This window comes from Peromyscus californicus, unplaced genomic scaffold, assembly GCF_007827085.1.
Source record: "Peromyscus californicus insignis strain IS unplaced genomic scaffold, ASM782708v3 Scaffold_17__1_contigs__length_78620276, whole genome shotgun sequence".
Taxonomy (NCBI): Eukaryota; Metazoa; Chordata; class Mammalia; order Rodentia; family Cricetidae; genus Peromyscus; species Peromyscus californicus.
In genome coordinates, this window is record NW_026294469.1 from 3,015,599 (window position 1) to 3,026,321 (window position 10,723).

The window sequence follows — 10,723 nt, forward strand, 5'->3', positions numbered from 1 at the left end:
AACTGTGAACCCCAAATAAACCCTTCCTTCTGTAGGCTGCTTTGATCCTGGTGCCTTATCACAGCAACAGAAAAGTCACTAATACACTGGTCCTATTCTTAACTATTCCGTAAGTAGAAAATAATTTAAAATAACTCCCAAGAATATCTGCAGTGATCCTTAGATCTAAGACAAAGGTAAATTAAAATGGTATTGTAACTGTGTGTCTCTAATAATTTAATATCATATTAGCAACAATATTCAAGATTTATCTTACTATAGTTGGTAGTTGGTTTCTTTTTTTTTTTTTTTTTTTTTTGGTTTTTCGAGACAGGGTTTCTCTGTGTAGCTTTGCGCCTTTCCTGGAACTCACTTGGTAGCCCAGGCTGGCCTCGAACTCACAAAGATCCGCCTGGCTCTGCCTCCCGAGTGCTGGGATTAAAGGCGTGCGCCACCGCCGCCGCCGCCGCCGCCGCCACCCGGCTTATCTTACTATAAAATCACTGAATCTCAAGGTTGGAAGAGAACTAAAAGACCAGACAACTCAGGCACACATCCAAGTTCTCTGGTGCAGTATAATCATGTTTAAAGCGCGCGTGTACATCATGAGTCAGGTACAGAGAGGTTGTTATACCTTAAGCTGCTGGTGATCTCCACCCAGCCCAGTTTCCATGACACGTGAAGCAGAAGTCCACCGAGGAAGGTCTGCCACCTGGAAGGATGAATGCCCAGATGAGTTACTCCAGGCCTACAGGGTCCAACTCAGCCAGCCAGGACAGATCTCCAACCCTTCTACACCTCTCTTCTCCCATTTTCCAGCTGTCCTCTCACATTTCCCCATCTCTGTTCCTTCGAATCCAGCTCTCAATGAGTGCTGACATTCTTACACACCTCTAGACATTTCCTGAACCTCACTCATAGCCATCAATATGGATGACTTCCAGATCCCCGTTCTCATCTAGATACTTCTACCCTGAAATTCCATAGCCTCCCAATTATGTCACATGCAAAATGCTATCTTAGACATGCCCCAACCCTGGGCATCATCCTCCTGCCTTTAGTCAGCCAGCTGAGATGTCACTCAGCCTTCACCTAGCACTTCCTCAGACTCCGCTTCGCGAGTCATTGGCAAAATCCTCATGATTGTATTTATCTTAACCACGAGAAAGGGCTCTGTGGTTAAGAGTATCCCCTTCTCTCCTGAGGGAGAGAGGACTCTGTGGTTAAGAGTATCCCCTTCTCTCCTGAGGGAGAGAGGACTCTGTGGTTAAGAGTATTCCCTTCTCTCCTGAGGGCCCACGTTCAGATCCCAGCACCAATGTTGAGTGGCTCACAGACCTGCCTGTAACTCCAGTTCCAGGAGACCCAATGGTCTCCTCAGTCAATGCACACCCATGGCACACACACTTATAAAAATAAGTCTTTAAATAAAAAGGGAGGGGGTTGTGAGTTCAAAGGCATCTCCTGGATATGATAGAGAGATGATAATTCCAAATATTCTCTTTAGTGATGTTTCTTATCCTTATACTGGGGCTCCAGGTAATATTCAGCTTCGAGGGCTACCACAAATGCAGCAAATCCCCACTGATCCCTTTAAATAACGCACCCATAAAGGAGCTACTGCTGGCGAAGCTACCCATATGTCTCGAAGATTCATGGTGGGCCCTTGGCTCCCTCAGTCCTCATGCAGCTAACCTCTTCGTGACAGTTTCTAGTACTGTCCCTGATATTTTCCACTGTCTGAATCCAGATGTTCTAATTTATCATGATCACAGCCATGTCACATCCAGGTTCAGGGTCACATGTGACAGTAATCTGATCTCCAGGACACTCTCAGTGTTTAGTCACCTTTATGTTATAGATGACTCATTCATATACTTTAAGACTCTATTTTTAGTCACAAATGACATGAGACACCTCACGTCAGGAATGACTGTAACATACTTATGTGTTGTGATACTATACTGAGAACGAGAACCCTGACCTCCAGGACAAAGTCTCTCCTGTGTGACTCAAAGCCTTCTTGACTTGGGCCATCCCTCCCCAGGACAAACTCTCTCTCCCTGCCTTGGGGTTTCTCAAGGCACACAGCCTGCAACCTCGAAATATGCCAGGTCATTTCCTACTTCTTGGAATTGTGGGTACTGCCCCATTACTCACGATATCCCTCCTTTTCCTCATGCATCAGGAGACAACTGGTCAGTAGTAAGAACCACTGTTTCACTGCCCAGCCAAGAACAGAACAGCTAGTTCATGCCATGGTCAGCCTGATCTGGAGCAGAGGTCTGAACCCAGTCAATTTCCCACACCCCACCCCCAGACATGTAATAATGCTTGAAGACTCCCTCCCTTCCTTCCTTCCTTCCTTCCTTCCTTCCTTCCTTCCTTCCTTCCTTCCTTCCTTCCTTCCTTTTCTTTCGTTTTTCAAGACAGAGTTTTTCTGTGTAGCCCTGGTTATCCTGGAACTCACTCTGTAGATCAGGTTGGCCTCAAACTCACAGAGATCCACCTGCCTCTGCCTCCTGAGTGCTGGGATTAAAGGCGTGCACCACTAACTCCCAGCCTATATTTACATTTGTGTTTATATTTCATATATTTTTATTTTATATGTCTGTGCATCATGTCTGCAGTGTCTGTGGAGATAAGACACAGGTGTAGAATCCTCTGGAACTGGAGTTATAGACAGTTATGAACTACCATGTAGGTGCCAGGAACTGAACCTTGGTCTTTCATAAGAGCAGTGAGTGCAGCCGGGCAGTGGTGGTGCACGCCTTTAATCCCAGCACTTGGGAGGCAGAGGCAGGTGGATCCCTGAGTTCAAAGTCAGGCTGATCTATAGAGTGAGTTCCAAGACAGCCTGGGCTACACAGAGAAACCCTAAAAACAACAACAACAAACAAACAAACAGACAAAAAACGTGGTAAAATAGTTCAGCAGGTAAAGGGACTTGCCACCAAACCTGAGGACCTGAGTTTGGTTCCCAGGCCCCACATGGTAGGAGAGAACCAAACCCTGGAAGTCATCCTCTGACCTCTACCCATTAACTGTGGCACATGTACACACAGAAATAAACAGGTAAATAAATAAATACAAATAAATGTAAAATGAAAGAAAAGGCCAGTGACTACTCTTAACCACAGAGCCTTTCCTCCAACCCCCACACATACTTTTAAAAAAGAAGCATGAGGGATGTAGTCTATGAGTATTTAAATGGCATAATGCTTAAAAAAATTCAACCCTAGCTCTTTTCTCTAAAAAAATTAACAAAAGCATACCCAAAAATAGACCATAGAAAACTAACTATATATTGTTTTAAGGATCCCAAGGCAAAAGGAAGAATTAACAATAAATGGGCATATCAAAAGTTGTTTACTGAGGGAAGGGCAGCTTTCTCAGGGATTATATGCTTAAGTAAACTGAGGATGGTTAGGAGCTTTATCAAACATATATGGGTAGCTAGCTACATGATATCTTCATGGAGTAAAATAATCATAAATGGAAATGCAAAATGGAAGTGATCACAACAGAAAGATCATGTTTATCCATAAAGACAAAGCATTTAAGTAATAAAATAATTGGAAATAAATTAAAAGGCTAAAAAACAAATTGCAAAATTTTTTCCAATGAACATGATGGTCAAGAGGTAGTACCCTTTTATTTTTTTCTTTTCTTTTCTTTTATGTGTGTGTGTGTGTGTGTGTGTGTGTGTGTGTGTGTGTGTGTGTGTGTGTGTGTACCAAAGGGGACCAGAAGAGGGCATCAGATACCTGGACTTGAAGTTACAAACAGTCTCAGGCTGCCTGATGTGGATGCTGGGAGCTGAGTTCTGGTCCTTGCACGCACTCTGGACACTCAGTCAGCTTCTCCAGCTCTAGTGATTATACCACCAAAATATAAAAAATGTACTAAAATGTACTAAATGGTACCGGTGGCTCAGGCCTGAGATCCTGGCTACTGGGAATGCTGAGGTAAGAAGATCACAAGTTCAAAGCTTGCCTGAGCTACAGAGTGAGTTTAAAGCCAGCCTGAGTAACCTTGAAAAGCTTTGTCTTAAAAACGAAATGTTAAGGGCTGGTGATATAGCTGAGTAGTAGAGAGCATCTCCAGCAAGTGTGGATCCTAGGCCCAATCTCCTGTACCAAAACCAGAATGCACCAAATTAATTAAAAAATGCTACAACCTCAGTGAAAATAAGTGGGTAAAAGGCACAAATAGAGAATTCATTGAAAATAAATAGTAAGCACAAGGAAATTATCTGACTATGTACTGTTACTTGCTCATGAAATTTGGAGAATGGAAAAATAAGAGACATAGTTTGGATATGGGTATTATAGAAACGTTCATATGCATGCAGGGTTAAAAGGTAAACTGGGGCTGGAGAGATGGCTCAGTGGTTAGGAGCACTGGTTATTTTCTTGGGGTTCAGTTCCCAGAACCCACATGGCAGCTCACTCTATAACTCTAGCTCCAGGAGATCCGATGCCCTCTTCTGAACTCTGGGGGCAACAAGTACGTATTATACATACATACATACATATAGGCAAAACATTCATACACATAAAACAAATCTTTAAAGAAAAAGAAACTGGTAAAATATTTTTTAAAAATGATTTATTGCCAGGCATGGTGGCCCATGCTTTTAATTCCAGTACTTGAGAGGCAGTGGCAGGCAGGCAAACTCTGAGTTAGAGGCTAACGTGGTCTACATAGTGAGTTCCAGGACAGCCATCCAGAACTATGTAGAGAGACTCTGTCTCAAAAAAAATAATGAGAGAGAGAGAGAGAGAGAGAGAGAGAGAGAGAGAGAGAGAGAGAGAACCAGCCAAAGAAGTTCTTTTACCTAATTTCTTAAGTGGAGTATCCAAGAAGTCATTCCAAGTTTGACAGGTTCAAACACAAAAATGTCTGAGGCTTTTATGCTTCCTAAGTGGGACATGATTGAGTGCCTACTGAAGTGAAAAATTCAACAGATCCACTGTACCTGGCGTAGATCCTGGAGTAATGGCACCAAGGCTTTGAAGCAACTTTTTGTAAAGTCAGTGATTGCTATCTGAGCTGCTCTTTTGAAGGATTCACAGAGCCTCTGCAGGGCTTAGCCTCCAGACATACCCGGCAAACCAGGAAGCTCCCATGTGGCTGAGAACTGCTTAGGTAATGGGTCCTTCAAACACCTCTAGATACGTTTTGGTATCTTTTGTATAACAATAAAGAGACTTTTGCAAAGCCATGAGGCAGTCACTCCTTCAGAGGCTCATTCTGCTGCTGCTGCTGTTGCTGTTAAGCCACTGAACATGCCAAAGTGACTCTCTGTCTTGCACTAATCAGAGTAACACAGAACACCAACAGCAGACTAACAAAACGGATAAACTACAGTGTCTCTAGCTGATGATGAACCTATGTGTCCAGCTGGAGCCTCTGGCTTGCCCCTGTAAGGCCAGGAAAGCCTCATTCCTCTCTCTCCAAACCCCGCCTGCTCAGAGAGTTAGTTCTACATTTGCACCAGCTGCCCAAATCCCAGCCTAAGCTCTCAGCTTCTGAGAATACTCAGGCACAAACCCAGCTGTGGCAAACACATCATCACCCCTTGCCTACAATCTATAAAACTTTCCTGCTCTGGCCTGGGTGCACAACTTCTCTGGCCTCGTTCTCTAAGGCCGGTGAACCTGCCCTGGAGTTTATACCTTTAATTTGGCTTGACCGAGCTTGGGGGGTGGGGGTAAGAAAACCTATTACTATGTAGTTCCTAAAAGGGTTTCAAAGAACATTGTAAGACACTGTTTGAACATTTCCTACCAATGTGTATGAAGGTAGTTAAAGAGCTTTGCCCTGGGAGCTAGAGAGATGGCTCAGTGATTAAGAGTACATGCTGCTTTTGCAGAGGACTAGAATTCAATTCCCAGCATCCATGTCAGATAGCTTACAACTACCTGTAACTCCACGCCCTCTTCTGGCCTCCATGGGCACTTCATTCATGTGGCATATACAATACACACACACACACACACACACACACACACACACAAACACCACAAATTTTAAGAAACAAAATCTGGGGAAAAAAAACAATACTCACCCTTGGAATAACGTAGGGTAGGTAAATTTCAGGACAGACAGGACATACTGAAAAACAAGTACCAGGTTAATGGACATTTTGAATGACAGCGAATTGATAGAGCATATAATAATATGCCTATTGAAGAAATCTGAGTGTGTCACATAAAGGCATTCATCCCCCAAGTCTTGAATGGGCAAAAGAATGGCCTTCCAAGTTATATTGAAGAGAACAGCTAGGGTAAATTTATAGTTTTGTTTTGTTATTGTTTGCTTGTTTGTTCTTGAAACAGGATCTTGTCTGTAACCCAGCCTAGCCTAGAACTTGCTATGTGACCCAGGATCCAGGTAATCCTCTGGCCTTGGCCTCCTAAGTACTGGAATTGCAGGTATGTTCCACCCTACCCTAATTCAATTTGTATTTATACTCTTTCTTTTTTAATTCCTTGTCATGTATAATTTGTTGATATAATGTATGTATGTATACACGCTCACATGTGTGATTGTGGGCACAGGCATAGCATGTGTGGAGGTCAGAGGACAACCTTAGATGCTCTGCCTTCCACCTTGCTTGAGACAGGCCTCTTCTCAGTCACCATTGCACACGCCAGACACACACCATTATGTCAGGCTTTTAGGTGGGTTCTAGGATCTGAACTCAGGTCCTCACACTTGAGAGGCAAGCACTTTTACCTGAGCATCTTCTCCAGCCTTTCTATTAAGTCTTTAGTCAGATTTATAGACCTTTATAATGGAGGAATTGTGTTTTGTCTTTGGAGATATCTTTTTCTATTATGAACACTTTTAAGTTTATTTATTGTCTAAAGCCATTAAATAGGAAAGCACTCTTAATTCTCTACATTATCTTTAAAAAAAAAAAAATGCAGCTAAGCCAGGTGCAGTGGCGCAGGCCTTCAGTCCCAGCACTCAGAGGCAGATGCAGGTGGATCTCTGTGAAGTCAAGGTCAGCCTGGTCTACAGAGCTAGCTCCAGGCCCCTGGAGATACATAGTGAGACCCTGTCCCCAAAAAAAAGGGGGAGAGGAAGGGAGGAGGAAGCAAGGAAGAAAGGAAGGGATTAAATAAACAAAAGAGTCAATGGTTTTGAGGAAGTTCACAGAAGTATCTTCCCCAGCCTACCCAAAACTCTCCCTGAATAAGCTCCTAAATGTTACAACTATGGATGATTTCCTGTGCTGGATAATTTCACTTGCATCATTCAACATGTTGCACCCTACCTTTTCCTGGTGCTTCTATTCTGAACCGAGAAAGGATGAAGTGAGACCTGGACATGTTCTGGAACACCCGGAACAACCTTACTATGATATCAGTATTTACTCAATGTATCGTCTGCTTAGCTTTGGTCCACAAACTGAGGGAGATTGAAGATACTGAAGCTCAGGCATGGGGGTGTGGTCAGTGGCTGAGCATATGGGGATGGGGTGTGGTCAGTGGCTGAGCATATGGGGATGGGGTGTGGTCAGTGGCTGAGCATATGGGGATGGGGTGTGGTCAGTGGCTGAGCATATGTCTAACATATGTGAAGCCCTGGATTTCATTTGTGTTAGTACCACAAAATAAAGCAAAGTGCTGAAGCTCTCATCTCACTTTTATTAAAGAGGTAGAGGCAGGCAGATCTCTGAGTTTGAGGCCAGCCTGGTCTACATAGTGAGTTCCAGGACAGCCAGGGCTATACAGAGAAACCTTGTCTCAAAAAAAAAAAAAAAGAAAGAAAGAAAGAAGGAAGGAAGGAAGGAAGGAAGGAAGGAAGGAAGGAAGGAAGAAGAAAGAAAGAAAGAAAGAAAGAAAGAAAGAAAGAAAGAAAGAAAGAAAGAAAGAAAGAAAGAAAGAAAGAAAGAAAGAAAAGAAAGAAATCTATTGGCTGGTAAATGGCTCAGAGGTTAAGAGTGCTTACAGATCTCGAAAAGACCCCAGTTAGATTCCCAGCATCCACACGGGTTGGCTCACAACCACCTTTAACTCCCTCTCTAGGAGCCACAATGCCTCTAGCCTGCCTCCTCAGGCACCTGTACTCACATGCACATACCCACACACAGACACACGCATACATGTAATTAAAAATAAATATTTTTAAAAGGAAATCTATGACAAATTGAATGTTAGCTCTAAAAATGTCTCTGAGCTAAGTATAGTGTTGCTTGACTATAATTCCAGCACTCAGGAGGCAGAAGGAAGATGCGGAGCCAGCCTTGATTACACAGCAAGGCCCTGTGGGGGTTGGGGGTGGGGGGCTGATGAGATACCTAACGACCAGAGTTCAATCTGAACCGACTCCTGCAAGATGTCCTCTGACCTCCACACGTGCCCCATGGTAGGTACACCCCCACACATACACACACTAAATAAATAAATAAAGGCTGGAGAGATGGCTCAGCAGGAACACTGGCTGCTCTTCCAGAGGATCTGAGTGCACGATGGCTCACAACCCTCTGTGACTCCAGTTCCAGAAATCTAAGGCAGTCTGGGCTCTGCAGGCACAGATAAACACGCAGGCAAAACAACCATACGCATAAAATAAAAATAAATAAATCTTTAAAAAATAAATAATTAATAATAGCCGGGCGTGGTGGCCACACCTACAAATCCCACAGAACTTGGGAGGCAGAGGCAGGAAGATCTTGAACTCAAGGCAACGTCTCACTCCTCTCAAATAGGAGTTCCTGCCTCTCAAGATTTTTAAACCTTTGGATATAGCGGAAAAACTTGAAATGGAATAAAGACTAAATGAATCAGTGGGGTAAGGGCTGATAAATTCATCTTTTCCACCGCTTATGGAACTTTGGGTCCTGGGGCAGAAGGCTGTAGATGGTGGGGCAGAATGTGTCTGATCCCTTCAACGCTTCCTTCCCTGAGGGAAGAGGGGCGACTGCTTTCTGTTTGTTTGCGTATATATGTATTTATTTACTTGAGACAGGGTTTCAAGTATCCCACGCTGGCCTCAAACTGGCGAGGTAGCTGAGGATGACCTTGAAGCCCGCATCCTCCTGCCTCCACCTTCCAAGGACTGAGAATGTAGGTGAGTCCCGGGGATGCAGCCGGAGGCTTTGTGCATGCAGGGCCACATCCTCCTCTTGAAGATAGTCCTCCGAGTCCCGGGAGTTCCGGGGGAGTGGACTCGGAGTCGGTTTCCTCGCGGTCCCCATGCGGACCAGCCAGCCCGGGACAGCTCCGGTGACGTGGACCGCACGGCTCGCAGCCCACGCGCAGTCGCCCGCACGCTCACCTTGTTCGTGAGGTGAGAAGCCAGGTAGCAGATGCAAAAGGTGAGGCCGAGCAGGGACCGCCTCCCGATCATCTGGCGGCTCGCTCGGCTTCCCGAAGAGGCGGCGGCCCCCACCGGAGCCCACCCGGCCGCCTCCGACTCCGCCGCCCGGCCACGGGGCTCCGCTCCGCCAATCAGCGAGCCGCTCGCCCGGGGGCCCGCCTCCTTAAAGGGGCCGCTCCTGCTGGGGAGCACCGCTGCGCTGCTGGCCCGGAGTCCCGGGGTGGCGAGACCTGGGTCCTCTCTGGCTGCCGGTGGTAGAAACCGATGGAAGAGAAAGTAAGCAGGTTACAGAAGACGTCACAACATTCCTTTATGGTTTTTATGGTTTGAAAAAAAAAATAGCCATAACCATTACTGAATGACTGGATGAAAATGCTCAAGGCTTTAGCGAATTTTTCCTATTTTCTACGTTGCAAAAACACAAATAAATTAGCCACAATAGAAGTTAATCTTAAAAGGGCTAGAGAGATGGTTCAGTGGTTAAGAGTGCATACCGCTCTTGCGGAGGACTGGAGTTGGTATCCAGCATCCACCTCAGGGAACCCCAGCTCCAGAGGCTCCCCTCTGCACTCTCTGGGCACCAACACTCAACACGTGCACAAGAACAAAAGTACATTCTGAAGTAAGATATGCACATAATCAAAATTAAAATAAATCGCCGAGCAGTGGTGGCGCACGCCTTAATACCAGCACTCGAGAGGCAGAGCCAGGCAGATCTCTGTGAGTTTGAGGCCAGCCTGGTCTACAGAGTGAGATCCAGGACAGGCACCAAAGCTACACAGAGAAACCCTGTCTCAAAAAACCAAAAATAACATAAAATAAATAAACCTAAAAAAATTTTTTAAAACGAGGCTGAAGGGATTAGAATGACTATGATTGTAAGAAAAGTCATCCCATTGTGCTGAAATATCTATAAAAACAATTTATCTGTACATTGTGCCAGAGTCCTGTAATCTCAGCAGTGGGATAAGGACAAAGGCGGTTTGGAAGTAAATTCAAAGTTCACCTGGGCTGCTAAGGGGATCCAAGGCCAGTCTGGGCTATGTGAGGCTTTGGGCCCAGACAGGAAGGGAGACTGTCTTTTCCGAAGTAAAATTTTAAACATAGCCTGGGTTGCCTGGACAGGAAGTTAACCCAGGTGCCCGCAAACAGTCGGAAATGAACAAAGAACACGCTGGTGATTTGCATGGGTAATAAAAGGGGCAGGTGGGCAGGAGAGATGGTTCAGCAGGTAAGGGCACCTGCTGCCAAGACTGACTACTTGAATTCCAGAAGAAATAAGAAGAAAACAAAGAAAGGAGATGAAAGTGTGAAGGCGATGTTGCAGGTGTCCAGGAGGAGTGGGAAGAATAGTTAGGGAAGGATGTAACTAAAATACACTGCAGACATAGGAAATTTTCAAAGAATA

General features: G+C 44.9%; 1 protein-coding gene across 1 annotated transcript in view; it reads right to left on the bottom strand.

The window, feature by feature from the left end:
• Tmem241 (transmembrane protein 241) overlaps positions 1–9,439 on the bottom strand; it is a 133,935-nt gene extending 124,496 nt beyond the window's left edge. The window contains 3 exon segments of the mRNA XM_052741536.1: positions 614–691; positions 6,053–6,099; positions 9,274–9,439. Coding sequence (XP_052597496.1) covers positions 614–691; positions 6,053–6,099; positions 9,274–9,345 — 197 coding nt within the window. The 5' untranslated portion in view covers positions 9,346–9,439.
• Positions 9,440–10,723: the final 1,284 nt, after the last annotated feature.